Source organism: Neolamprologus multifasciatus, chromosome 13, assembly GCF_963576455.1.
Source record: "Neolamprologus multifasciatus chromosome 13, fNeoMul1.2, whole genome shotgun sequence".
Taxonomy (NCBI): domain Eukaryota; kingdom Metazoa; phylum Chordata; class Actinopteri; order Cichliformes; family Cichlidae; genus Neolamprologus; species Neolamprologus multifasciatus.
This window is the reverse complement of record NC_140451.1, coordinates 10,938,287-10,964,427: the sequence shown is the minus strand read 5'-3', so window position 1 is coordinate 10,964,427 and position 26,141 is coordinate 10,938,287. Positions and strand designations below refer to the sequence as shown.

General features: G+C 44.4%; 1 protein-coding gene across 5 annotated transcripts in view; it reads left to right on the top strand.

Moving 5' to 3' along the window:
- The window catches only part of fgfr2 (fibroblast growth factor receptor 2), a 36,942-nt gene extending 11,231 nt beyond the window's left edge, over positions 1-25,711 (top strand). For 4 of the 5 annotated variants that reach the window (XM_085182529.1, XM_085182528.1, XM_085182532.1 and 1 more), the window contains 14 exons: positions 3,047-3,216; positions 4,867-4,990; positions 9,144-9,334; positions 10,435-10,579; positions 12,253-12,446; positions 13,938-14,077; positions 16,078-16,199; positions 17,023-17,133; positions 17,786-17,976; positions 18,607-18,729; positions 19,817-19,887; positions 22,301-22,438; positions 22,973-23,078; positions 24,468-25,711. In XM_085182529.1, coding sequence (XP_085038655.1) covers positions 3,047-3,216; positions 4,867-4,990; positions 9,144-9,334; positions 10,435-10,579; positions 12,253-12,446; positions 13,938-14,077; positions 16,078-16,199; positions 17,023-17,133; positions 17,786-17,976; positions 18,607-18,729; positions 19,817-19,887; positions 22,301-22,438; positions 22,973-23,078; positions 24,468-24,632 — 1,991 coding nt within the window. In that variant the 3' untranslated portion in view covers positions 24,633-25,711. Of the gene's footprint in view, positions 1-3,046; positions 3,217-4,866; positions 4,991-9,143; positions 9,335-9,616; positions 9,756-10,434; positions 10,580-12,252; positions 12,447-13,937; positions 14,078-16,077; positions 16,200-17,022; positions 17,134-17,785; positions 17,977-18,606; positions 18,730-19,816; positions 19,888-22,300; positions 22,439-22,972; positions 23,079-24,467 lie in introns of all 5 variants that reach the window. The other variant, XM_085182530.1, reaches the window with a different exon arrangement.
- The last annotated feature ends 430 nt before the right edge of the window (positions 25,712-26,141 follow it).

Here is a 26,141-nt window from a genome sequence, read left to right as displayed (position 1 = left end):
ACATGCACTGCGCCTCATCGTGAGTTCTCCTTCTCCACTTTTGGGCTGACTGTAATTGCCTGAAATCCATTAAATATGTGGTGGTGATGGTTGTGGGGGGAAGCAGAACTCGAGCAAGAGTAAAGAAAAAAAATGGTGGAGGGGGAAAAGATCCAGCCACTCTGGTGGTAATAAGCTGTTTGAAAACAAAGGCGAAGCTGTTCTGGCAGTACAGTTGCATTTTCTCGCCGTGTGTGTTTCTGAAAATTCAAAACCAAGATTATTATTAAAAGAAAGGGGGGGGGGGGAAAGAGGGGGGAAAAAAGAGGCAGGGGAGTGGGGGTGTGTTGGATCAGTACCAACTCTTTTCTGAGCATGGCGTGGAGCCTTGGCCTCGGGCCGAGAAGGAGGAGGGTGGGCGTGGGAGGGAAGGAGAGTGGAGAGTGAGGGGTGTAGCTTTATATTCGTGGCTTTATTTTCTGGAGTGCTCAGAATGGATCGGGCATCGGGCCATTGCAACACAGAGCATTTTGTTTAAACTTTGTACAGAAGACTGACGAACATATGCTAGTGAAGAAAAGATGGAAATTTGTTTGTTTATCAGCGGGGGGTGGTGTAATTGGAGAAGATGTAGAGGAGCCTCTACAGGGATCTGTGAGGGGAGCCAGGCTTAGGGTGGTGGATGGAGGGAAGAGGGGGCAGGGGGGACTGATGTCATGATTAAGTTGAAAAGCCACGAGGAGCTTCGCTCTAAGATCGGGTCTAAATCATCAGATCTGTATCCTGTTTACAGTTGTGTTGTTTAGATGATTGCTCACTTTTATTGCGTGCTCCCTTTGGTAAAAGTTGTGCATCTTTCAAATTTTTATAAGGGAACTCCTCCCCGTCTCAGTTTTTTAGTTTGTTTATGACATCATCTTCCTTGTTGGGTGGGACTCAGCTGAAGAAAAGTTGATGTCATAAATCTGAGCGAACCAACCAGGATTAAACAGTGTCTGATGACGATTGATCTGCTACTATCTTTCAGATCGAATTAAACCTTCCTCACATGTGTTAAACATATGTAACAACTCTTTGAAGCTTTCTTCGTTTGTTGCATATTTCTTTTTTGGATTTAGGAGATCCTGCCATCATGAAAGGTTGTCAAAATAAATAACAGAGTTTCGGCTTGATCAAGAAAAACATTACAAATTGAATGCTTTTATATCAAATTTGTCTTGGTGAAGAACCCATATGAACATGATAAAAGTTGACATTTTAGAGGTACTTTGATTTGACAGATTTGTATTTTATTTTTCCAGCACTGGTACTAGTTTACCATTAAAAAAAAAATTCACTTGTTCAGCTTGCACAGATGAATGGTAAACAGGAGGATATCGCAGCTTAACAAGAAACCATTTCAACAATGAAATACTTTTCTGGGACACTTGCACATTTAGCTCTCTAGAGGAGCTTAGAGAGAAAAAAAAATCTTGACTCTCAGTGCCTGAGTTAGATAACCTCAGCTCACCCCAGGCCAGCTAAGGATAAACAGCCGTGAGCGGGGAGCCGGATGTGCAGGGCTTTGGGGGCGGCAGGGATTCCTGGAGGCCAAAGCGTTTGGGCCAGCGAGAGTTTGGCTTCATCTGCTTCATCTGAGGGCTTGTTGGGTTTGAAGTGCTACCCCTCCGGACAGAGAGCATGGGAAACTTGCACTGCTCACCTTTTATGTCTCAACCTCATCTTCTGACCGGCTGCCAGTTTGAGGTCAGAGGTCGGTTTTGAGAGACGGGCTCACGATGGGTTAGTCTCCACCTAATCTGTCTCTGTCTGAATGGATGGAGTGATAACAGGGTGAGTGTGCGGAAGTGAAGCTGGAGCAAAAAGAAGAGCAGTGATAGTGAGAGTGAGGAGGAAGATGAAAGGGGTAGTGACTAATTATAGTGCGAGCACTTACTGTATGCATCCATTCAGGGAGGAAGAGCGATGTTTACTGACTGTACTTTCCAAGTATGCTCGACTTGTCCGGTTGTTTAAGCCAGAGAAATGATTGGTGGCTTCTGCTGATAGTATGGGCAGGAAGGAAAGAGAGTGCAGGGAATAGTCTCCTTCAATTTAAGCTCGTGTTTGAACCAGTAGCAGTCTTATCTTTGGGTATTCCCTCTGTTACTTGCCATATGAGGGGGAAGTGATGGTGTGGAAGACCGTTTGGGTTGTTGTTTGACTTGGAGTTTCTCTTCCCCTCCGAGTCCCATCTGCTTAGGCAATCACCCTCCCAGGTGCAGAGGAAAAAAAAGGAGGGGCGGGGGAATCCAGCTGACTGAGTGACTGAAATTGGGAGAAAAAAAGGAGCTGACAAATGGACGAAACACAAGCACGGTGACAGATTTCAGTAGGAGAAATAACGGTTGTCAGTATGGTGTTGATATGGATCTGGACAAAAGTATGCAGCGAAAACTCTGATATCCTTCGTTAAATGTGACATTCATTTTCTCCCCTGACGGCACATAATGATTTTCAAAAGGTGATAAGCGTCCTGGGCCCTGCCGTCCATATCTAGCCAAGTGACAGGCAGATAAACAGGGCAGCTATGGTAATTGGAGGAAGTGGAGGGAGGAAAAAAGCTGCTAAGTGGAATGAGATGAAATTGAATGTGATGGTCTAGTTACCCTCTTGGCAACGCCCAGGCACATTCTCCCCTTAGAGCCGATGTCCCCCTCCCCCCCCCCCCCCCCCCCCCCCCCCCCCCCCCCCCCCCCCCCCCCCCCCCCCCCCCCCCCCCCCCCCCCCCCCCCCCCCCCCCCCCCCCCCCCCCCCCCCCTGCAACACCCCGTCGAGGCTGCAGGAAAAGTGTGTTTTTGTTTAGCTCTGTGAATGTTGAGCTCTGTTTTTTGTTCTGTTGGAGGGGGGTTTGGGGTTCCCAAAGCCCCGGGAGTTTTACAAATGCTTCAGGTTTGTCTCTTCTTGCAGTAATGCTTCTAATGTACATGCCTTAGCCAGTCTGCAGTCCCACTGCCAAAATGTTAATGCCGAGGACATTATTGGGAAATCTCAGCCTCGCTCAACACCAACTGTTCTCTGGTTGCAGGCGCGCCGTATTGGACCTCATCAGCAAAGATGGAGAAGAAGCTGCATGCAGTGCCAGCTGCCAACACAGTCAAGTTCCGCTGTGCTGCAGGAGGCAACCCCAAGCCCAAGCTGCGCTGGCTTAAAAACAGCAAGCCTTTCCGCCAAGAGGACCGCATGGGAGGGTATAAGGTAGGATAAACACTAATAGATCAGAATTTTTATTACTAACGTCAACTCACTTCCCTATCTGGGTTTTGGCTGCTTTTCTGGGCTGCGGTTCTCATGGCCATTTTGTGAATTTTATTTGCAAGGCGAGCCTTCTCCTTTCAATACTTCCCTGACTGTCCTTTCACCCCTTTTCCACCCTTCGCTGGAGAGACGGGAGGAGGAAAGACAGAGGAAACGAGGGCAGGGTTTCTGGTGTGAAATTGGAATTGCTCATCCGTGCGCCTCTTCTCACCGGGATACTTTGCAGAGCCTCTCACTGTAACTTGACATGGTTCTATACCCCCAACAATTAGAAATGTAAGCCCAGGACGTAAGGGTTAAATGCTCCTAAACAGTAATGCATAGAGAAAGTAGGTAGCGTCAGCTTTGAAATGAGTTCACAATGTTGAGGTAACTCGATCAGGGAGAACAGGTCCCACTGGCTTTAGGTTGGAGACTCGTAGTGATTCCAGCTTGTTATTCTTTTGACCTGAAATATAATTTACAAATGCTATAGCTGAGCTTTTTTATATTTAAAATTCATGTGCTGTGCATGTTTACTCCTTTGATTGTAGATTAAACTGGTGCTAGTCTGATACACAATTTGGTTACAGTTTGTTTTCTCTCCTTTAAATTCATCTCTTTATCCCCTTACTGTATACGATGGAGTCGTACTGATGAAGTGCATTAATAATGCAAATGGACAGTTATGAAATTCATTTATGAAAAGACCCAGTGATGCTGAATGAGTCTGGGGCTCCTGGTTAATGACTTGTGGTTTATGAGGAAACACATTTCACTGCCAGGAAAGTTTAGGTGCAGATTAATGTTGATGTAGCCGCTAATGTTGCTTCCCGTTGGCTTTCAGCACACTCATTACAGCACGGACAAAAAACAGCCACGACGTGACGGAAACGACACAGTCAAGCTGTCAAATCTACCGCGGACAGTTCATTTCTCTCTTTTTGTCAACAAAGGCAGGACAAAAGCTGTACCTGAGCCCAGCCCTGTAGTATAATCTCTCCATTGTGTGAAATGTAGGCCTGTACAAGCAGTGGCTACAGTGTCTCTTCAGTGTGCCGATGGAAACTCTATTGTCAACTCACACCTGCTGATGCCACACAGAGGTGAAGCTATTTTTGCAAATACGTATGAATAACTGTATGTTTTTAAAATGGCTTTGACTACAGGATGGGGGAGACTAAATGAAATAGCAGTGGTTGACAGAAGAGGTAGACGGCTAACGTGGAAACACGCAGGGCAATGTTAGGCGTACTTGCGGTGTAAGTACTTCTTAGAGCACTGGGAACTGAGATGGTGATATAAACTGGGAAGCTTTCACCATCAGGGTATGTAATCTGCATGAATAAAGAAAAGATTGTGACGGTGGAGAGTCATTTTGTTCAAATGTGACCTGAATATTGTTTGCACACCGGATTGTCTTGTTTCTTTAATGCTTCTTTTCAAATCCCCTCTGTCGTGTTCTCCCCTTTTTCTTTTTTTTTCTCTCCTAGTCTTCACATTTAGCTCTCGGTGTCTCTGCTCAGTGTCTCAGTATTTAATGACATGCACGTGATAATAAGTTGTGTGAGTTTCTGTCTGCGCATAACAAGAGACTGCTCCTTTACCCAGGTGCGTAGCCAACACTGGACCCTGATCATGGAGAGCGTGGTGCCGTCCGACAAAGGCAACTACACCTGTTTGGTGGAGAACGAGTTTGGATCCATCAACCATACCTACACCCTGGATGTAGTGGGTCAGTACTACACACAAAACACACACTTAGGCTCAAAGTACACCTGTGAGGCTAACAAAGGAGGGATGGAGGAAGGGGAGGGAAGTGAGTGTTTCTCACAGTGGGAATAGAGCGTCTTCTGTGGAATTGCCCAGGTGCGCTCTAGATGCAGGTGGAGGTCAATGAGGAATGTGGAAGCTAAAGATGAATATGTCAACAGTTTTAATATGGCTATCAATAATTTATATAACAATATTTAATTTGTGTTAAGTCAAACATTTGATGATTTTGAAAGTACTCGAAGAATTGAGTGGTGTCTCACTAATGTAGAAGATTTTCATTTGGCCTGAAAAACATTTTATTGCGCTTTTTTTTCTAAAAGCCCTCTGTACAGCTGGTTGTCTCACTATTCAGCAGTGATTGAAGAAAACAATCAGACTTCAGCACTGTAGCCAGACTGACAGTCGGCGCTCTGTTCCTTTTACGTTAACTAGTAATTACTTCATGAATTTCTTTACAAATAATTTAAAAAAATACCCATAAACCTCTCACAGACATATCATTGCATACAGCTGCTTCTAATAGTATTGCTAATTCTTTCTTGATTCTGAAGAATCTTGAAAGAGCAGTTGTAAAACAGCTAATTGATCATCTGCAGAGGAAAGGCTTATTTGAAGCGTTTTAGTCGGGTTTCAGAGCCCATCACAGCACAGAAACAGCTTTAGTGAAGGTTACAAATGATCTTCTTATGACCTCTGACAGTGGACTCATCTCTGTGCTTGTCCTGCTATACCTCAGTGCAGAGTTTGATACCGTTCACCACAATATTTTGTACTGCGCTGCAGTGGTTTAAATCATGTCTAATAAAATCCAGTTTGTTCATGTAACTGGAGAGCGCTCTTCAAACACTAAGGTTAATTATGGAGTTCCACAGGGTTCTGTACTAGGACTGTTTACATCATACATGCTTCCCTAAGGCAGCATCATTTGATAGCATAGCATACATTTTCATTTCTGTGCAGACGATACCCATCTTTGTGTCTAGGTGAAGCCAGATTGTTTTTGTACTTTGTCTTGATATGTCAGTCCCAGCGAGCTAAAACAAATGTTTAGTGTCTATTTAAAGGATAATTTAATGCAAATTGCAAGAAAAAAAATGTTGAACCTACTCATGTTTCTTACAAATTGGCCCATGATGATGTCATGAAATGTCAAATTCTTGTCATTTAGTACAACTTACAAGTCAGTAAAAAGATTTGTGAATGATTTTACAACAACAGACAACAGATGACAACAGAATGCTGGCTGAGCAGTATCACAGGGTTCAGACCCACCTCAGTCAACCCCCTTTTCTGACCTTTGGAGCAAGACAGCAAAGACTGTTTTTCTGCTCGGTTTGCAAAATCGATTGTGCGGACAACAAGGGGAGTGGGATAAAGATAGTAGATAGTGTAAGCCTGTGTGTTTGTGCAAGCGCGCACACCAACTTTGCTCTTAAATTTGATTTGAACCGGTTCTCCTTTGGCCTTTGCTGCGCATCAGAATTTATCTGACATAGTAATTCTTCTGCAGCCTAGTCAGTAAACCACAAATAATCAGAATGGACATGAAGAAGAACATTTAGGGTGCTACACTCATGCATTTGCAGTTTATGGTTCTAGCTCTGTCACTAATCTTTAGCAGTCATGCTGTAATTGCACGCTCTTTTTATTAGTGCCTCCATGGTAATGATGAGTATTATTTTCACTGTATCAGATTTAGATCGAATATCTGAGGGTTTTTAGCACAAAAGTGAACATACAGGCACACAAACATGTGGAGGTCGACACACGGGCGCAAATGCTCCCCAACTAAGGCCCCCTGCTCTGCTTCGCTCTGCACTTAGCTCAAGCTCTCCTTCAGACTGCATATTTCTGTTTTTGTTCTGTTTTATTGCAGAGCAGTAAACCCCCTCCATGTCTGGCTCCACAGCCAGTGCCCCCTGCAACCTCTTGCTTCATTTTACTCCATTATAGCTGGTTGGACAGAATGGGGAGAGGGGGAGAAAGAGAGAGAGAAAAGGAAGGGAAGCAGGGACAGAAAATGCTGCTCTTATCTGTCTTTTTTTTTTTGTTGTCCAAATGACCTGCATGATCAGCTATTAAAACCAAAAGCAGCCAGTTTGCTCTGGTTCAAGCTGGGCTTTGGAGAAAGGGTTGCAAAGTGACAGCCATGGCAAGTGGAGAAATGAGGAGTTAAAAGAGATCGGGGTGGCTATGTGACATTTTGTGGGTAGCCCTGTGTCCTCCTGTGCTGTGCTGTGTTTTTCCTAAGCCCCTCCCTGAGCTTCAGGTCACTGTGTGCCAAGCCACCCAGCACCCAAAGTTCATCAGACTTGAACGGGACACGATGGAATGCCATCTCCTTGTTGTGACCCTGGTAACAACAACACATTAAAAATGAATGCGGGGTTTGCTTCTTCGTTTGTTTTGATACAGAGAAACCTTAACTTTGGCTTATTTTTCTGTTGCTTACTGGAATTTCTTTTCCAAATGTGTCTTCTGCTTCCTTCCTTTAAGTTCTTGTACAAGTTCGATGGCGAAACTTCTAGACCCATAACCACGCGTTACACACTTTCCCATCCCTTGTGTTCATTTACTGGAGACTTGACCATAACTACTACCTCCTTAACTCTCACCCTAACCTTATTCTAAACTTAAACTGACCTTTCATGCTAAATCTTTATGATTTATGCAATGGGAACTTCCCAAAGCCAAATCTCCTCCATGTGACAGCATGAACAGACTTGTCCTCACAACATTAGATCTAAGAGTTTGCACACACACACACACACACACACACACACACACACACACACACACACACACACATATGTGATATTCCTTTTCTAATTTAAGAAAGAAAAGCTCCACAGCCTTTTATTGTTTGCGGGTTTCTCCCAAATCATTACGTGGCCTATTTTTCTCACACCAAGTAGTCAGCTATGCAGCTCTAAATGCTCCAGCCAGATTTGGCACAGCTATAATAAAGTTTCAAGTTCATTTAAAGAAAAAAAAAAAGAAAAAGTCCTTTGACTTGCCAACATGTTCCTCTGCGTGTGATTGTTTCACATTTTGAAATGGTTTTAAAGTTCTTTAAAAAAGAAAATTGCCTCATAAAATGCTGTTCGGTATGTTTTACAAAGAGAGCACGAAATTCAAGTCGATCACCTCTCCCTGTTTTGTAAAGATCGAGAGGGTGCGGAGGCTCGTGAAGTATGGGAGAGGAGAGAAAATGGGGGCAAATAAAGAGAGACAATAAACAAGACGTGCTCTAGGAATGTGCAGAGGGGGAGGAGGGAGGAATAAGGGGTGGGATTGATCTGATCTGACAGATGTCAAAAAGGTGGAGCGTGGAGACAAATGCAGACATATGGAAGAAGTCTCTACCTCTTAGGTTCTGCACTATCCATCTGTCGATCCCTCGTCTTTCCTTCACTCACCCTGCTAATTATTCCCCCCCTTTTTCCCCCCCTCTTTCTCTCTAATTCCCAGCCTCCACGCTCTGACCATCCCCCGTGACGAACCCCGACACATATACATACACGGGCACAAACGTATTCACTACAGTTACCTTCAGGCTTTGTTTTGGAAAGGCGCTGCGGCGCCCCGGGCTCGGTGATGTCACTTTGTGCGTGTGTGAGAGTTTAGTGGCAGCGGGTGGTTGCTGTCAGTGTGGGGGTTGGTGGGCTCCTCATAGCGGTGGTGTTTGAAAGGGGGCATTGTTCCACAGGTCTCGCTCTGTTTGGATTCGCAGGGCAAATGTTTGCTTGTAAAAGAATGCAGATAAGTCGAGATGTGAGGGCGCTATGAAGGTATTCCGCTTTCCGAGACGGGCACATAGTTTAGGTTAACCCCCAATGTGCGCCTTGACTTATAAAACTCCTCCTCTACCTGATTTCTGTTTACTGTTTAGAGCTAGATACTCCGCTTTGTTTTGTTTGTAGATTTCAAGAGCTTCTTAGATTTACACATCGGGATCACCATGATTATACCTGCCTGGGCTGCTCGGAAAAACCACAGTGCATAAAGCACAAATCGACGTTCACGTTCTTAAACATCAGATTTAACTACGAGACTCTTAAAGGGAAGTGGCAGGCATTTAGACACGTTCTAATTTTCTTCTCTCTCGACAGAGCGGTCTCCTCATCGGCCTATTCTTCAGGCCGGCCTCCCGGCCAACACCACTGTCCACGTAGGAGAGGATGCCCGTTTCGTTTGCAAGGTCTACAGTGATGCGCAACCTCACATCCAGTGGCTAAAACATATCACTCAAAACGGCAGCCACCGCGGCATAGATGGACACCCCTATGTCAGAGTGTTAAAGGTACGTCGCCTCACTTCCCCTTTTAGATTTTATTTCTGCGTAAAGAAAAATCCTTCCCTCCGTTGTGGTGTTCTGCCAGTGACTCCAGGTGAATGTCAGCAGTCATATAAGGAACTAACTCCGTTTTTCCCCCGATGAAGTGCCAGGTTTTATCCGTGGGGATTCCTGCTTTCTCCTCTCTCCTGCAGATCCATATGCAGTAGCTGTAGTCGTGATGTTTGACTAATTCTGCTCATTCATTTGATGTGCGTGTCTAAGAATGTGTGTGTATGTGGATTGCAGCGTTCAGGCATTAACAGCTCAGACGTGGAAGTGCTCACACTCACCAACGTGACAGAAGAAGATGCTGGAGAATATATCTGTAAAGCCTCCAATTATATAGGCGAGGTCAGCCAGTCGGGCTGGCTGACTGTCATCACAGGTAACCTATGAGACCTGACTCACCTACACTCCCTCCCTACCTTCCGGTGTGGTTTCATAGGCTTCGATCCTGACTTGCTGTGCTGTGGTGGTCCTGCTGGTGGTCCCTTGGTTGTCCTGGTATCACAGTCTTTTTCCCCCTTTATGTTGCGCCCTTGTGTAATAGCTGTTCCCCCACCTCCCGTCATTACCTGGGAATGGTGAGACCATGGAAGCACTGGACGAGCCCGCACACCTAGACATCAAAATTGACACAGCTAGCATCTTTTCTCCATGCGAGCTGTGTCAAGGTGATGTATGGTGTTGCAGTGTTCTCCATGCTCGCTCTGTGTTGTGCATGTGTCTAATGTGTGGTTTAGACTTGCCTTTTCTTAGCAGGTTCTGTGGGTGATGGGAACCTTTTGGGTATTTGTTTCTGGTGCACTTGTTCTGTTTTCCTCATGTATTTGGTGGCATATTGGGTTCCATCTGTGTCCCCTTGTCCTCTCCAGCCCCGAGTGTTCCCAACATCCTTTCCTCTAGATGGAACTGCAACGATGGATACTATCCAGCTCCTCTAATTTCTCTTTTGGTGCTGTGGGGTCTCATTTTTTTCTTTCTCTCTCCGTCCTTATTTCTCTCTTTGACTCTTCTACTTTCACCTTCCCTCTTTTCCTCCTCCTCTTCTCCTCCTCTTCCAGACTGCAGGTGTTAACACCACAGATAAGGAGATAGAAGTTCTCTACTTGCCCAATGTAACATTTGAAGATGCTGGGGAGTATACGTGCTTGGCGGGTAATTCTATTGGGATCTCCTATCACACTGCTTGGTTGACGGTGCTTCCAGGTATATACACCCATGTACTGTCTTCTGTTTCTCTTTTCCCGCTCTCATTCTTCTCCAAAATGATTGGATTGTGTCATTTCAATTATCTCTCTGGAAGGCAAATCCTCCCTCTGGAGTCTAATTCACACAACTCAAATAGCAGATTATGGCTAGGAGCCAGCGCGGCCATCATCCAAGGCAATGCACTGCAAAAAGCAGGGAGAGCTTGTATTCTATAATATGATATGGACTGGTGAGCTGCTGAATGCTCACAGCAGATGACAGGGTGGTTTGGTGTGCTCCAGCAACAATTCAAGTATCTGTAGACTCCAAAACGTGGGGAAGGTTTGTCTTTCTTCTGTCGCTCTTGTTTGCCTCCTGCTTCTCGGGGAAAGTCTTCGAGTGCCACAAAATTAGCATTTTCCCCCTTTATGCCTCAAGCTGTATTTTACCCCCTTCTGGCTTTGATAATTGGAATCTTTTAAAAACCCTTATTTCTCCCTGAAATAAAGGTTGAAAGTTAAAGCTCAACACTCGCTTCACGTTGGCTTGACTTTCTCAATTATCAGAACCAAAGCTTTCAACTTCTGCACAGTGAATGTCTTATGCTTGTGTGCGTCGTCATTTATCAACGTCCTTTTTTTAAAAAAATCCTCTATTTTTGTCCATTGCTGAATGTCCGGGCTGTAATTACACATGCCAAAGGATGAGAAACGTAAAACTCGTCGACGAGTTCATTCCAGGTTAAACGGGTGATTATTGATGCTCATGTTCCTTTCAAAAAGTACAGTGGGCATTAAATGTGACTGAGAGTAGCTGGCTGTCGGCAGCCCTCAACAGACACCCAGTATTAAACCATCATTAAGGCTGTAACAAGATAATAGTTTGGGTTTTGTCTGTAAACAATACCGCATAATGATCACAAGCAGGCTATTTCCTCTGGGAGTAATATGCAATATTTATTACACTCAATGTGCTCTATCTGCACGGCTGGAGCCTTTAAGGCTGTAACTCCTCTGTGTGTGTGTCTGTGTGTGTGTGTGCGCTGTGGTTTTTGGACCAGCAGATACAAAGTAGGCTGAAGAAAGGTTCCTACATGTATAGTAGCTTCACCTCCAGCTGGCTGAAAGGCAGTTTGGTTGGCTGTACTGTACAAAAGCCTTGTTTGTGGTCTGGAGGCTATGCATTATGGAACAGTCTGTTTCTATAGTGTACACACACACACTCAAATATAAACTAAGACCATTTCTGACAGGAAGTTCAGGCGATACACAACCACATAGGATTACGCTTTCCCTTTTGCAATCTGAAGTGAAGCGTGCATTGTTCCACCGTTTGTGGGTGTGGGTTTGTGCTCGCGTGTCTCCAACATTAGCACAGAATGCAGACAGATGCAGGCCTGGTTAGACTGGCTGAGTCAAGATTTAATTGTTTGTTTAGACTGTTTTTGTTTTTTAACTAGGAATGCTGGGAAAAATAGAGAGGAGAGCATATGCAACAAAATAATTTTTGTTTAGATAGTTCGTTGATGGTGATTACATTTATACATGAGTCACCTCCAGAGCATCTGTCTCTGTGTTTGTCTGTCTGATACCCGTGTTTGTCTGCGCACGTATGTGAGCAATCCTAGAGAGTGTTCCTTTAACCTTCTTCGCCTCACCTCACCCTCGCTGCCATTTCTCTGTTTTCCTCAGCCCTTGAGAAAACTCCCGAGTCCATTTCCCCAGACTACGTGGAGATCGCAATATACTGCGCGGGCGTCTTCCTCATTGCCTGCATGGTGGGCATTGTGGTGGTGTGCCGCATGAGGAACACTGCAAAGAAGCCCGACTTTGGTGGCCAGCCAGCGGTTCACAAACTGACCAAGCAGATCCCCCTGCGCCGCCAGGTAACAGAAAGTAGATAAAGAGTTCTAAAGGCATCTTACACCTCTAGAGGAGAATAACACACATTGCATACATGCTGAAAACACAAAACATAATAACAGACAGTCTAGATGATATAGTTGTTTTAACTGGGGGTATCAAACTTATCTTACAGGCCAGTTTAATCTCCAGTGGGTTGGATATGCACAGCCAGTGCATAATAATCTATTAAATAAACTTTTAATTACTGGTTCTTTTACAAATCGGACTATAATAATGCACTTTCTTTCACATTCAGTCACTTTACGGGAAACACTCAAAGAAACACTCATGCTGCAAGTCAAGCAAATGTGTCAGCATGGCTCATTGCGTTGACCACCTTTCTTTGGTGTGGTCCAGCAGGCCAGGGGTTATTTCTTTGTGAGTAAGAACGTCATAAAACTAATGAGGACTCCAACCTCTGGCTTACATAAACTTAACCTTGCAACACACAATGCTTCTCCACTAAAATAAATAAATAAGCAGTAAAAGTCCCCAAATTTGGGACCCATTCTTTGCAGTTTTCACGCTTCTAGTCCAAGGGGCCAAATGGGATCGTTTTTGTCAGCTGTACCTTTGACAACCCCTGATATAGGGTAATGCTGAAAAAATAAAAGCTGCATAGCAAATAATGAGAGGTGAGGGGAAAAAAACATTGTGGCACAATCTGAGCTACATAGTTTTCTCTCCTACAAACAACAAACAAACAAAAAACATGCTATTTTTTTGTCTTTTTATGATAACCATTTCTTTTAAAAGACCAAAGTAAGGCCATGTCGTATAAAGAGCAACAGAGCTCGCAAAGACTTGAGATCAAACCTGATTACTGCATTTTTTTTCTCTCTCACATGCCTCTCAGGGCTTTCATACATGGTTGACACACTTGTAAATAACACAAAGATTACAACTGATGTGGTATCTTAAAGAATCTACTTCCAGATCTCATTTAGGTGGCGTGCATTTTTGTACAAGTTAGCACTGCTGCCTGAAACTGCAGCCACAGTTTTTCTTTTTTCTTTTTCCCTTTTCTTTTCTTACCCTGTGTATGAGCCACAGTTTTCCCTCAAAGGAAAACCAAAAGGTACAAAAAGTGTTGGATTACATTCTGCAGAGCGACTGATTCCTGTGTCAAGGTAAGGTTAGGCTGGAGGGAGGAGAGATGAGCCCTGGAGACGGTGGCGAAGCTGAGCATTTAACACATATTTATCAAAATTACTGTTGCTGCTCAATTAATCATCATTGAAATGTAATCTCCGGCTCTGGGAACGACTTTATCATAATACCAAAGCCTTAAATGTGGAATTCCCAAATATACTACTTGTGCTGACGCGCCAGAGTTCCCAGCAATGTTGTTATTTTGTAAATAAAGTAGTCAGTCGTACATGCCTCAATTACTCCTCTAGTGATGCCTCGGAGCTCTAACTGATCTGTGAATCCAGACCGCGGTGATCAGCCAATCCCCTTTCATCCTGCAGGTCTCAGCAGACTCGAGTTCTTCCATGAACTCTAGCACGCCTCTGGTGCGCATCACGACACGGCGGAGCTCTGCACACGATGAGCCAATCCCAGAGTACGACCTTCCTGAGGATCCGCGGTGGGAGTTTCCTAGAGACAGGTGAGAAATATCCTTCCTTTTCCTGTCACAGACATTATCCTTCCTACTTACTGGTGTTTTTGTACCCCGAAGAAAGGAAAACCATAACTGATTATTTTTTCCCTTGAGATTTGAGATTGAGATTAGGCTTGTGTCACGCAAATAAGAACTCCCTGTTCTTATTTGCATGTCTCACCACTTTACAAAATGCCAAATAGACAATTATGTAAATCCAATTCAGCTCCTGCATAAACCAAAAAACACCTGAAAATGCTGATCTGCTACCCAGTCCTGCTTTCTTTTGAAAGGGGGTATTCAGAAAAACACTAAGGATTCAGAGCCTGTGTGCAGTAACTGTTTGATGGTATGCATAGTACTTTTTTGGGGCCGTCTTTGAGCCTCTATCTGATTTGATCTCACCTGCTAAATGATCAGATTAATCATTTTTATAGGTGCAGAGTGCAGACTTTAATGACTAACTGTTAAAGCACAGTTGTGGTAACTGAGATAAAGGGCTGCTGGCTCATCTGTTGGTGCTTTAGTAAAATGACCTGAACTTGGCATGCTGCACACCGCCTCATCATTACAACGACTGCTACGTCACACTCTCGCTCACCCGTAGTGACACACACACACACGCTTCTGTTGAGAAGGAGCGAAGCTGTGCTAATTAGTGGTTAGCATTCACAGCTTTCATCTGCATGTCTGGGCTAGGAGTGTTTGCTCGGTTTCATACCAGAGGAATTAGCACCGCTGAGGTTTCGGTTAGTCACAGTAACTACAGCCAGTGATAAGCTTTAGGGTGGATTTAAAAGGACAGCAAAGGTTAGAGCAGTTTAAAGCTGTCTCGAGGCCTTGCGTTTTGAAATGAAAAATGAAAATCCAAAGCTGTTAGCCTGAAAGGAGGCCTGTCTTTTGTTAAAATGAGTTGTTAAAAAACAGAACTTGGATCATAAATAAAAATTTTAGCACCAGTCATCAGTGGGGGAAAAACATTTCTGATGTCATATTAGACTCTGTGAGTGTGTGCTGCTGAATGGCATTCTGCTGAGAAGGTTTGCTTTTTTTAATAGATGAAGCAACCATAGTTGTTTTGTCTGGGTTGAATAAATGCATGCCTCTGTTTGAGTCTTTATTCCTCGCTTGTCATCCTACCGCCCGAGGGATCACGTTGGGCTTGCAGAAGGTTTAGGAATGCTAACGTTTGCAGTTTGTGTGCAGGAAAAATAACATTGATTATGTGTGGCTGGAAAGACAGACTGGTTGTCATTGAGTGTGGACAGACAGAGGATTGTGTTACTACATAAGGGCCACAGGCTTTTTTCATGTCCCAGTTTGAATATTTACATAGCCTGTACACTGAGCCTTAAGGTAAGGGCCTCTACTGTCAATCAAATAACAGACAGGAGGCTACACTACCAGCTCAGTGGTCTGATTGGTGCTGCAGCTCTGATGCAAAGCTATGAAAGAGCCTGTGTAAGAATTTCTCCCCCTGATTGATAAATCAGTGCAATAGAGTTTGGACGTTAAATTTAACACCAGATTTTGAAACATGCACCTGTAAGGCAAACTAAAGGAAGAATTCAATCCTTCTCAGGCCAATGTTTTAAGGCTAAAGTAGGCTCTGTGTAATGACTTGAGAAGAGTGTATATTGAAACATGCCAAGAGAGGGTAAACAGTTTAGAAATTAGTGCTCTCCCTGACTTTATCAGACGATTATCGTAGCCACGTCTGCCTTCCTACCTACTGACCTGGCAGAGGCTGCGGTCGCTGTGCCAGTAAAACACTCACACAGACACAATCTGATTTAAACGTAGCAGTCTAGAGAAAAAACCCCAAAACCGATAGGGTGAGGTTGACAAGCTGGTTCTGTGCCAGGCTTCATTAAGTCTCTCTCCCACACTCTAACCTGTTTACTGCAGCACTGTGGGTGAGTCAGCCTCATGCATTTGTCTCCCTTTCTGCAGCTAATCAGCTTCCTGTCTATTTTTCCTTCTTGCCTCTCCTTCTGTGGCTGCAGGTTGACCCTGGGCAAACCCCTTGGTGAGGGCTGTTTTGGCCAAGTCGTAATGGCAGAGGCCCTGGGCATCGATAAGGACAAACCCAAGGAGGCTGTAACTGTTGCAGTCAAGATGCTGAAAGGTAAGTGAGTCTCAGTAGCGTTGTGTGTCAGACCGCGGGGATAAGATGTACACTTCTTGTCTTCCGAGCAAGGTGAGAACATTTTATAGGTGATTTATGCTCCAGTGAGGGTTCACTAAAGGTGCGTGGTGGAGCCCGGGGCTGTCGTTATTATTCGTTATTGGTGGTTGCTGAGTGACAGCTAGAGGGATGCAGGTTGGGAAGGTAAGGGTTAGGGTGCGGTTACATACCTGACCCCAGAGCAGCAGCTGGCTGGAGCTCAGTCAGCACCCACACAAAGAAGTAAGTCACACTAGCACCACTGCTGAGATTAATGAAAGCAGGAGGAGGGGGAACTGGGTTGGTTTGAGGTTGCGGGGTACGGTGAGATCAGACATGGCAGCAGGCTATTGGGCCGACCTCGACAGTATACGTCTGCTTTTTAAAAACGACTCCAGATACGGTAATGGTGCAGTGGAATGCAGGCAATGCCAGTCTGGCTATTGGGATATCTCTACTTGCTCAATCAGTTCCATGACAAAAGGAGCCTGTGCAGCAGATAATGAATCCAGATTGAACGTCTTTAATTCCTTCTCCTCCCTTGCCCTGGTGCTGAAAGGATGCCTCTGTAGTCATTGTGGGGAGCTTCCCTCGCTGCTGTAACTCGAGCCGACATTGTCTGTCATCCGCACTTAATCAGACGCACCTAAAAAACAGGGTGCTGTCTAAAGGGACAGCTCCTTAGTCCTGAGCCAAAGGGTTAAAGGGGCGTTTGGAATATGGGGTGTGTGTTTTTCAGACCTTCACTTGGCAACCTTTAATATGTGACTTCTTTTGCCGTTAGATGACGCCACCGAGAAAGACCTGTCTGACCTGGTGTCAGAGATGGAGATGATGAAGATGATCGGCAAACATAAGAACATCATTAACCTTTTGGGGGCCTGTACACAAGATGGTGAGTGCATTGATGGTGAGAATCAGTGTGCATGCATATGCAGATGAGTTTGCTGATTTTCTGTACAATGCCATAAAGGTTTGCCACAGGAGCCTTTAGTGTCCTTAAGCACACTTGTTGAGTCCCCATGAAAACAATACTAAAAACCCACTGGCTTACGCTGCTTAGTTAGTCTCAGGGGACAATGTTAAATTCTTTGAGGTTTCCAGTATAGCTGTCACTAAAAAAGATGATAAAAACCTACATTGTCATCACATGATAGTCGGTGGTTTGCTCTTCAGTGAGCGTAGTCCCTTTCTGTGCACACGGGCTGTTTAGCTGCACGCAAAGCAACAGGAATCGTCTATTCATATGCAGATTTGTGTTTGGAGCAATTACTGTGAAAAAGAAAAGAAGAAAAAGAATTGGCTATTCTGAGTTTTGGAAATGCACATAACTGTTGAAATGCAGCTCTGGACAGACTGGCTGCTTTAATGCCGTTTCTCACACAGCCCTTCTCAACTGTTTTTGAGCAGAAATTTCCATGAAGCAAGCGGTGGTTTTATGATCTGAATGTTCTGTTTTTCATTAAAATTCACTCTGAATTTTGTCACTTTGTGTCAAAGGGAATAATTCAAGTTCAAACACTTGTTTGGCTCCGTCTCTTGTGCAGGCCCCCTCTATGTCATAGTCGAGTACGCCTCCAAAGGTAACCTCAGGGAGTACCTCCGAGCCCGCCGGCCACCCGGCATGGAATACTCCTACGACATCGCCCGTGTCTCAGACGAACAGCTCACGTTCAAAGATCTGGTCTCCTGCACTTATCAGGTGGCGCGGGGCATGGAGTACTTAGCATCGCAGAAGGTAAGGAGAGGACACGCACAGACACAGACAATGCCTCTGTTCTCATATCGATCGCATGCTTGCTGGTTGCCAAAACAGATCTCGGTGCCAGCACAGGGAGGGTTTGATGTGCTGTATCCACAAAGGTTTTACGTAGAAGCTTGTATGCGCTTCACTGTGGGAATACTGTCTCCTAAAAACACAACTCTTACCCCGCCTCTCTGCCCAAATCCCTACATTGTCTCTCATTCCACCACAAAAGCCCCTCTGTGTAGAAGAATTGTTAAGTTTTCACAATAGGGGTGCAGCCATGTTGGCCGAAAGCAGCATTACGCTCCCTCTAACTGTTGGAATGTGACAGAGCACGCTGCCTCACACGCACGCACATGCTACAAGTGCATATGTACAACCATACATGTGTGAAGGTATGCAAAGAATCTTTACTGATCCAGGCTTGTTGAAGACTGTAGTCGATGTGGCGTCGTGTTATTCAGTCCAGCACTCCCTTTGTGCAGGAGATTTCTGGATGATTTCATGCACCACAGACACTTTAACACCATCCCAAATTCCAAGTTGATTTATTTACAGAATGAGGTAATTGTCTTATTCTTGTCTTCTCCCTCCCCCCTCTTTTCTCAATCCACATCTCAGTGTATACACAGAGACCTGGCAGCGAGGAACGTCCTGGTCACAGAGAGCAACATCATGAAGATCGCCGACTTCGGCCTGGCCAGGGATGTCCACAACATCGACTACTATAAAAAGACGACCAATGTAAGTACTCTGCGTGTCAGCGGATGCTTTTTGGAGAGCTTCAGCGGGGGACGAGTTCACCCTCCTCTCTTTTTGCTCCAGTTCCTTCCCTTCCCTCATCTTTCTGTTTCACTCCGTTTCCTCCGCTGGTGTCTTGGCAAAAGCTGCAGGTTCCCAGGCGGCCTGTGAATCTAGTGCTTCTGGAGACTCTGCCTGTTTACCCCTCAGTCTCTTGTTCTTTTGGTTTCATCAACACTTATACAATTAGCCCAGAAAAGAGACCGAGCGAGAGGGGAGGGAGCAGCAGCTTAGCCGTAATTGACATCTCCATAGCGGCCCAGTGGTGTCTTTCTTTCCCACCGCAGAACGTTGTTGCCTGCGCATCCTCATTTCATATGCATGATTGCCTTTTCATCGCATGCACAATCACGCTGAGAACTAGCTGACAACAACAACAATATTCGATGATGTTGACGGTGACGAAGATTAGGGCAAGCAAATGCGACAATGATTGAAACGGGACCAATAAAGACAGAGGCATCATTGTAGTGCTGCATTTTTTTTAATATTTCTGTTAATCTTCATTGGTCTGACAGGAATGGGACACTTGACATCAGCCTTTTATTGAATTGCTTGATAATTCTTTATGGAATGAATGAAAACCTACAGTAAATTCAGATTTTGTGTATTTAACTTGCTGCCCACCACAGCATCTGTAACTAAAGAATACCTATTTAGTGTCTGAATGATAATATATACTCACCAAGGTCGCCTTGTCAGCTACGCTTAGCTTCCCGGCAAGTGTTTCAATGCTACAGAGATAAACTCTTCTTTATCCGTGACCCTGTTTATCAGCTCTATTGCCCTAACAATGTAAACGTTCCTCAGGGAAATCCATTCCCCCCCTAGACAGTCGCTCCTCTAGTGCCTTATTCCCTTGACTACTTCCACATATCAGCTTTTCCAGGAGTAATGAGATCTCCTGGTCATGAGGGATTTGAATTTCTTGCTGATGAAGCAAGAAATTTAGAGCTCGGCAGTCTTTTAAGGGGTACGTTTTATTTGACCTCTCACCTGAGTGTGTGTGTGTATGTGTGTCCGTCCTCAGGGTCGTCTCCCGGTGAAGTGGATGGCTCCAGAGGCACTCTTCGACCGGGTCTACACCCACCAGAGTGATGTGTAAGTATATAACAAAGTGTTTCTGTGTCCCACCACTGTAAATAATCCAAAATCCATCTACTCACATCAGTGGTACATTAAGCTTTATCATAAAGTAAAAGATGCGGTCACAGCTATTTTCTATAGCCTGCAGTCAGTGTGATTGTTTTTCATGGGGTACAGGAACAGAGGGTAGGTGATGGCTTTTTTTTTTTTTTTTTTTTGGTGCAATGTTGGTGAGTGTTAGGTTGAGGGGGATGACTGGCTGTAGGGGGCCAGTAGTGGCCAGTCTGTGGCAAAAGTGAGGATTTCACGCTAGACTTGGAGCCAATGCCGTGTTACTAATCTGGCCGGCTTCAAAGGGCCTAGAAGGAACCCGGAGCCCACCAGCACCTCCTCTTTTCCCCCTCTGATTCACCCCTGCTCGGAAGTTTCCCGTCTTGTTTGGGCCCCCAATGCACCTCTAAACGCAACAATGCTGCAGCCTCCCCGTGCAGGCCTCATCCTCCCTGCATCCAGCCTCTTTTAACCCCCTCCCATCCCCTCTTCACTCTCCTCTCCTTATTCAGCAACACTTTGAACATGTGGATCATCATTTTGGAGCAGTTCCACGATCAAAATACCCCCCCACCCCCCCTTTCCCCTACTGTTCTTATTTTCATTCATCTGGTATGTGAATTGCTGACCCGTCTCTGTCTCTCTCTCTTTTTAAGATCAAGAGTACTCATTCTAAAAACAGAACAAAGGGAGAGCGTCCCTCTCTTTTTGGTGTTTGAGTCTTATGTGTTCTGACAGCATTGTTTGAAGCTTCTGCTCCAGACACTGGCGGCAGAAAGTGTATGTGGCAATTAGATAAATGCCTTGCATGCTGACCCCTGGGAAGGGAGGCTTTGTGTGTGTGTGTGTTTCAGTCATACAGCAGTAGCACACTAAATATAGCACTTATCCGCCTAAGCCCTTTGATAGAGAATTTCTTTCCTATCCGTGCCTCTGTGTATTGTTTGTGCACATAAGGATGTGTAAGTACACATTATGCCCTTCGTGTTGCACAGCAGCAATCAATAACCCTAGGAAGTACAAGGGGGAGGAGCTGAATGGGGGGTGGGGTGCAGTCATGAAGCGGCCACTGTAGTTCTGCTTATTAGCTCACCGCTAATTACAATTCATCACTCACTTTTAGTAATTGGCTTTTTCTCAGAGGTGCAGTTGGAGCGGCGCTTACGCCGGTCACCAGAATGACAAGCGATCCATACGTGACATCAGATTAAATGAATACATGAATTCCAATTGAACTCATGTGCTGTTGTTTTGACAAATGGGGACTTTACAGTCCAGCTTTCAGGGCCTCGAGTATTCATATTTGCATACGAATCGCATATTCATTTATTCTCTGGTTTTTGTGCTGCATTCTGTCATCAGAAATTTCAACAATAGAGAACAAAAAAACCCAACTGAATGCTTATTGACTGGTTGTTTTTTAAGTATAGATTCTGCATCTAGTTGGCTGGAGTACATACAGATCCACCTGGCCGCATTCCAGGTCAGGTAAATTGACCCCAAGCTTGTTGCTTTGTTTGGTACGTCATGGCTGACTGCAAGTAGACACAAACTTGCTCTCCCCAACAAGCGCTGAGCGATGGTTACAATCTCAGAAAGGAGAAATGAGTGTGTCAACAAGTGCAGTGATAGAGCAGAGAAGAAACCTGGCTGGCTGGTTGTGTAAACAGATGGAAGATCCTGATAAATGCCCAACCTGCCTCTCTGTGCATACTTGCCTAGTTAGACCACTAACACAGATTGTGGTTGCCTGAATGCATGTGCACACACTGCGTTTTGTCGAATGTGTCTGCACGTTACAATAGCTGCAGCCATTGGGGTGAACATGAATCAAGCGTGCTGTCATTGCTCGAATGATTCATTTGAAACGCTCGGTACATGATGATGACATCAGCAGCATGAAAGCCGATGATGTTTAACAACCGGATGCTGCAATGAGGAAGTAGTTAAAAATTAATAGTCACCAGCCATCTCTGGAGTTCTTTTGTCTTTTCTGGCTGTTTTGTCAATAGTGGGTGGTCCAGTGTTTGTTTTGGTGTGGTGCGATCAGACAATGCGAGTCTGTGCAACTGGCCAGCCGGGAACAAAAGCCATCATTGAGATCGGGGCCAGAGTAGCACTGGCAGTGCGTTTGAACCACGAGTCATTGGACAACAGAAAGAGGGCATTGACACCACGGCTGTCACACTGTTGTAATTTTCTAACCCATAGCCAAGTAAATGTTATGTATGTAAATGATTACAAGCTTAAGGACATTTGTACTGGCTTGCATATTCTGGAGCACTATTTACACAGATATATATTTCCTGCTCTAGTCATTCTTAAACACCCTGGTTAATATGTTAATGTGTATATATGTTCATTCTTGTGTTGCCAGCTGGTCATTTGGGGTGCTGATGTGGGAGATCTTCACCCTAGGGGGCTCACCCTACCCTGGCATCCCCGTTGAGGAGCTCTTCAAGTTGCTTAAAGAGGGCCATCGCATGGACAAGCCCGGAAACTGCACCAACGAGCTGTAAGTTTAGCTTTTTTTCTCCTGCGAAAAGCACATATTCTCTAACTGAGCTGCTACCAAAATACACATCACGTCGTGCATCGAGACTGAATGCCAGCCCAGTCTCCCATCAGATCCATGACTACGCGGCTCTGTGTCCACTCAGTCGGGCTTCTGCACAGCTGTGCCTGTCTGCTATCAGTGTCCTCATTCACAATGAGACCTCTGCAGTCAGCAGACAATGGCACAGTTTCTGCGGTGGTGCCACAGCGAGAGGGCTGATGGTGGAATAGCAGAGGCGGATAAACAGAGAGTACACATTATAGTATTAAAATAAATCCAAAACACTGAGAGACATGTTTCTAATCAACAGCAGGGCTTCACAATGTGGGGAAAAAAATAAATAATGTCTGCAGTTTTTTTTTTTTTTTCTTTAAATGATGGAGAAATCTGAGCGAGCAGCTTACTGTATACTTCCCTAAACAATTTGCTGTCCTTCCCTTCATCCCCAGAGTTTTTCTTTTAATAAATTGACCATAATTATCTCTTTATCAGGTACATGATGATGAAAGATTGCTGGCATGCCATCTCATCCCAGAGACCCACCTTCAAGCAGCTAGTAGAGGATCTGGATCGCATCCTAACCCTGAGCACCAATGAGGTGAGCGCAGCCCTGTCTTCTTGATTTCTGGGTGGTCAGAATTCACACTACATAAACCTTGCTGGCAAATGGGAGTTGAGCATTCCATAGCAATAACATAATAATATGATACACAAGCTTCTCCATCCAAACCAAATTACGCTCTTGCCAATGCATGCATGTGTCAGAAAAATGTTGCATAAGGATTTTTGTGCATTAGTCGCGACATTATTGAAATAAGGCCTAAATAGTGACCGAAAAAACGGGGCCAGATGATTTGATCCAGGCCTAACATAGTTGCTACGGCCAAGTAAAGCTGCCCAATCATCAAATCCATACTTTGCTCCTTATGACGACCCACAATTTTTTCCATTCCCCTTCCTGTCTCGTGTGATATCCGAGTGCCGACCTGAAAAGAGGCCGTCGATGGAAAGCTGTCAGGACTCGTCTTCTCTGGAGCTCGAGCTTCAGGAATTTATGCCAGCAAAGCCCCACTTTGAGTTTGAACTTTTGAAATGTAATAAAGCGTCTTTTTCTTGCTTTTTTCCCCCCTCTCCATCCTTTCCCTTTTACCCCAAACCGCTGGCAGATGTGGAGATCTTTAGTAATATGAGCCTTTTCGTGTTGAGCTTCGAAAATGGAAGCCAGTGCTCATTTTCTACAAAACCCCAAGAACTCTTCCTCCTCACAACTTGTCCCAATAACAACCATGAAAGACTGGGAGGACAAAAAAGGGGGGGGAAGAAGGCTGCCTCGGCCGACAGAAAAGACCAAAACAACTTCCCAATGCTGGCTAAAGTCAAAAATTAATAACAGCTTTCCATCTTATTTCGTTTTCATTTAGCTGTGCTCTGCCAGTTTCTTTATTTTTCTCCAACAATCTTGTAGTACTTATGTCTGGCGCTTCAGTGTCAGATATCAGATCTGCTTGGAGTGAAGTGAGATTGAGGTTTATGCCACATCCGTACCCAAGTTTCCTTCTCTAAATGTATCCTCTTGTCCCCAAATCCTATCCATCTCAAACCACTCTGTGGTGGACGGAAAATGCGTCCAGGTCGGCCCTGCTAACTTCAAGCTCAGCCAGCAGTCCAACATTCACTTTATTACCTATTATTCCTGCAAATATTTTCATACAGTATCCAGTTTAAGATTGCATTTTTTTCTGTTTCATTTCATAAGTCCTCCCAGGGTTTGGATAAATATCATAATAAAGGTGATACTCTTCTACTCCACTGCTCTCCCAATGCTCTGGAAAGTCCCTAATCCCGTCGACTGGATTTCAGCACGAAATTTGCGTTCTTGTGTTTGTTCTAGATCTTCTTCCTCTTACGTCTTCGAAGCGTCCCTTCCCTTTTGTCTGCGTGTAAGCGATCTCACCCAACCCTCCCTTTCCCCTCTCTGTGTCTGCAGGAGTATCTGGACCTGTGCGCCCCAACAGAGCAGTATTCCCCCAGCTTCCCCGACACTCGGAGCTCCTGCTCCTCCGGCGACGACTCCGTGTTTTCCCACGACCCGTTACCGGACGAGCCCTGCCTCCCCAAGTACCAGCACATCAACGGGAATGTCAAAACATGAGCCCTCATCCACCCTCGTCCACCTAGTTTGACCTACCCTAATCCTACCTGTCGGAGTCTTAAAACACGCTCCAAATTTCCTCCACCCGCCCTCCCCATCACCTCCTGTGGCTCCCGGTGGACTAATGGGCCCAGACAGGACTGGGTGGTGGCAGCACTGCTGTCACACTCTCATACTGCCATACGCTCACACTTTATATATAAATATAGGACATGCTCACATGAGGTCTTAAAGGAGAGGATAGGGACCTTAAAGAAGCCTTTTTGTACTGACTGAATGAAGTGATGTTCCCAAGGGACTCTTCTCCTCTTCCTCTCTTGATATAAACAGAGATTTTTCATTTTGGTTCTCATGTTTATACCCAGAGTGTTGTTTTTTTTTTTTTCTCCTTTTTTGCAATCAACAATGTTTGGTGGTCCAATTCCAGTGGCTGGCATCCCAAGACTGTTGTGTACTCCTGGAAGAATGTATGGGTTCATGTGAACTTGTGGAAAAAACAAGGGACCAGAAGAGGACGGCAAATAGGAAATGGACTAAGAGACAGAGCTGCGACTAACAAAACAGAAGAATAGGTGGAGAGCAAATATTAAAAAAAAAAGCAAAACTTCTGTTTATTTTGTAATATTAATGCATTTCTTTTTCAGTTTTATTGATAAACCTTCCCAACTATCCTGGAGGAAAAAATACACAGTATAATGTATAGTGCTGGGTATATTTGTAAATATATTCAAATATGTATAAAAATATATTATATATTTACAATGAATTATTTTTTGTATGGACTTGGATATAACCCCCACCCTCACCCCGACCACCCCCTATATGAGTTGAAAGCAGGTGTGCTAACAGGTTATGTGTTCTATGTTTCCCCACACACACACACACACACACACACACACACACACACACACACACACACACACACACGGATACACACGGATACACACGTTAATACACACAAACACCTGTCTCACACTCACCCAGTAACACAGTTGAGTATTGGCTTTCAGGGACCGAGGTAGCATGTTAATTTATTGACTTATGTTCTCTTTTTTTTTTTTCCCTTTTTTTTTTTTTTTTTAAATGAATCAAAAAATATAAAAAATAATATGGAAGAAATTATGACATTAATGATGCTGATAATACATAAATAATCCATTAAAAATGTATGGTAATTTAAAATGATCTTTCAACAGTAACAGGAAAACTATTTTTAGTGGATTTGAAAGATCCAGGTTTTGTAAGTTTTATATATGAATGTGAATATTAAGTTAAATTTTTCAAAAAACTGTACATTTTATAGTCAGCTAATCCCTTTCTTATGTAGATCTTAATGGCATTTCTATCCAGTCGTTCTTAGCAATGCTTTAAGAAATAAGATTACTGGATATTTATATATGATTGAAATACATAAGAATTTGGAAACGCATACCAGCAGTCTGCTCCCTCAGTTTGACTAGATATAGGTTTTAAATTTCCGTGACAGAATTGAAAGCTGAAAGACAAAGT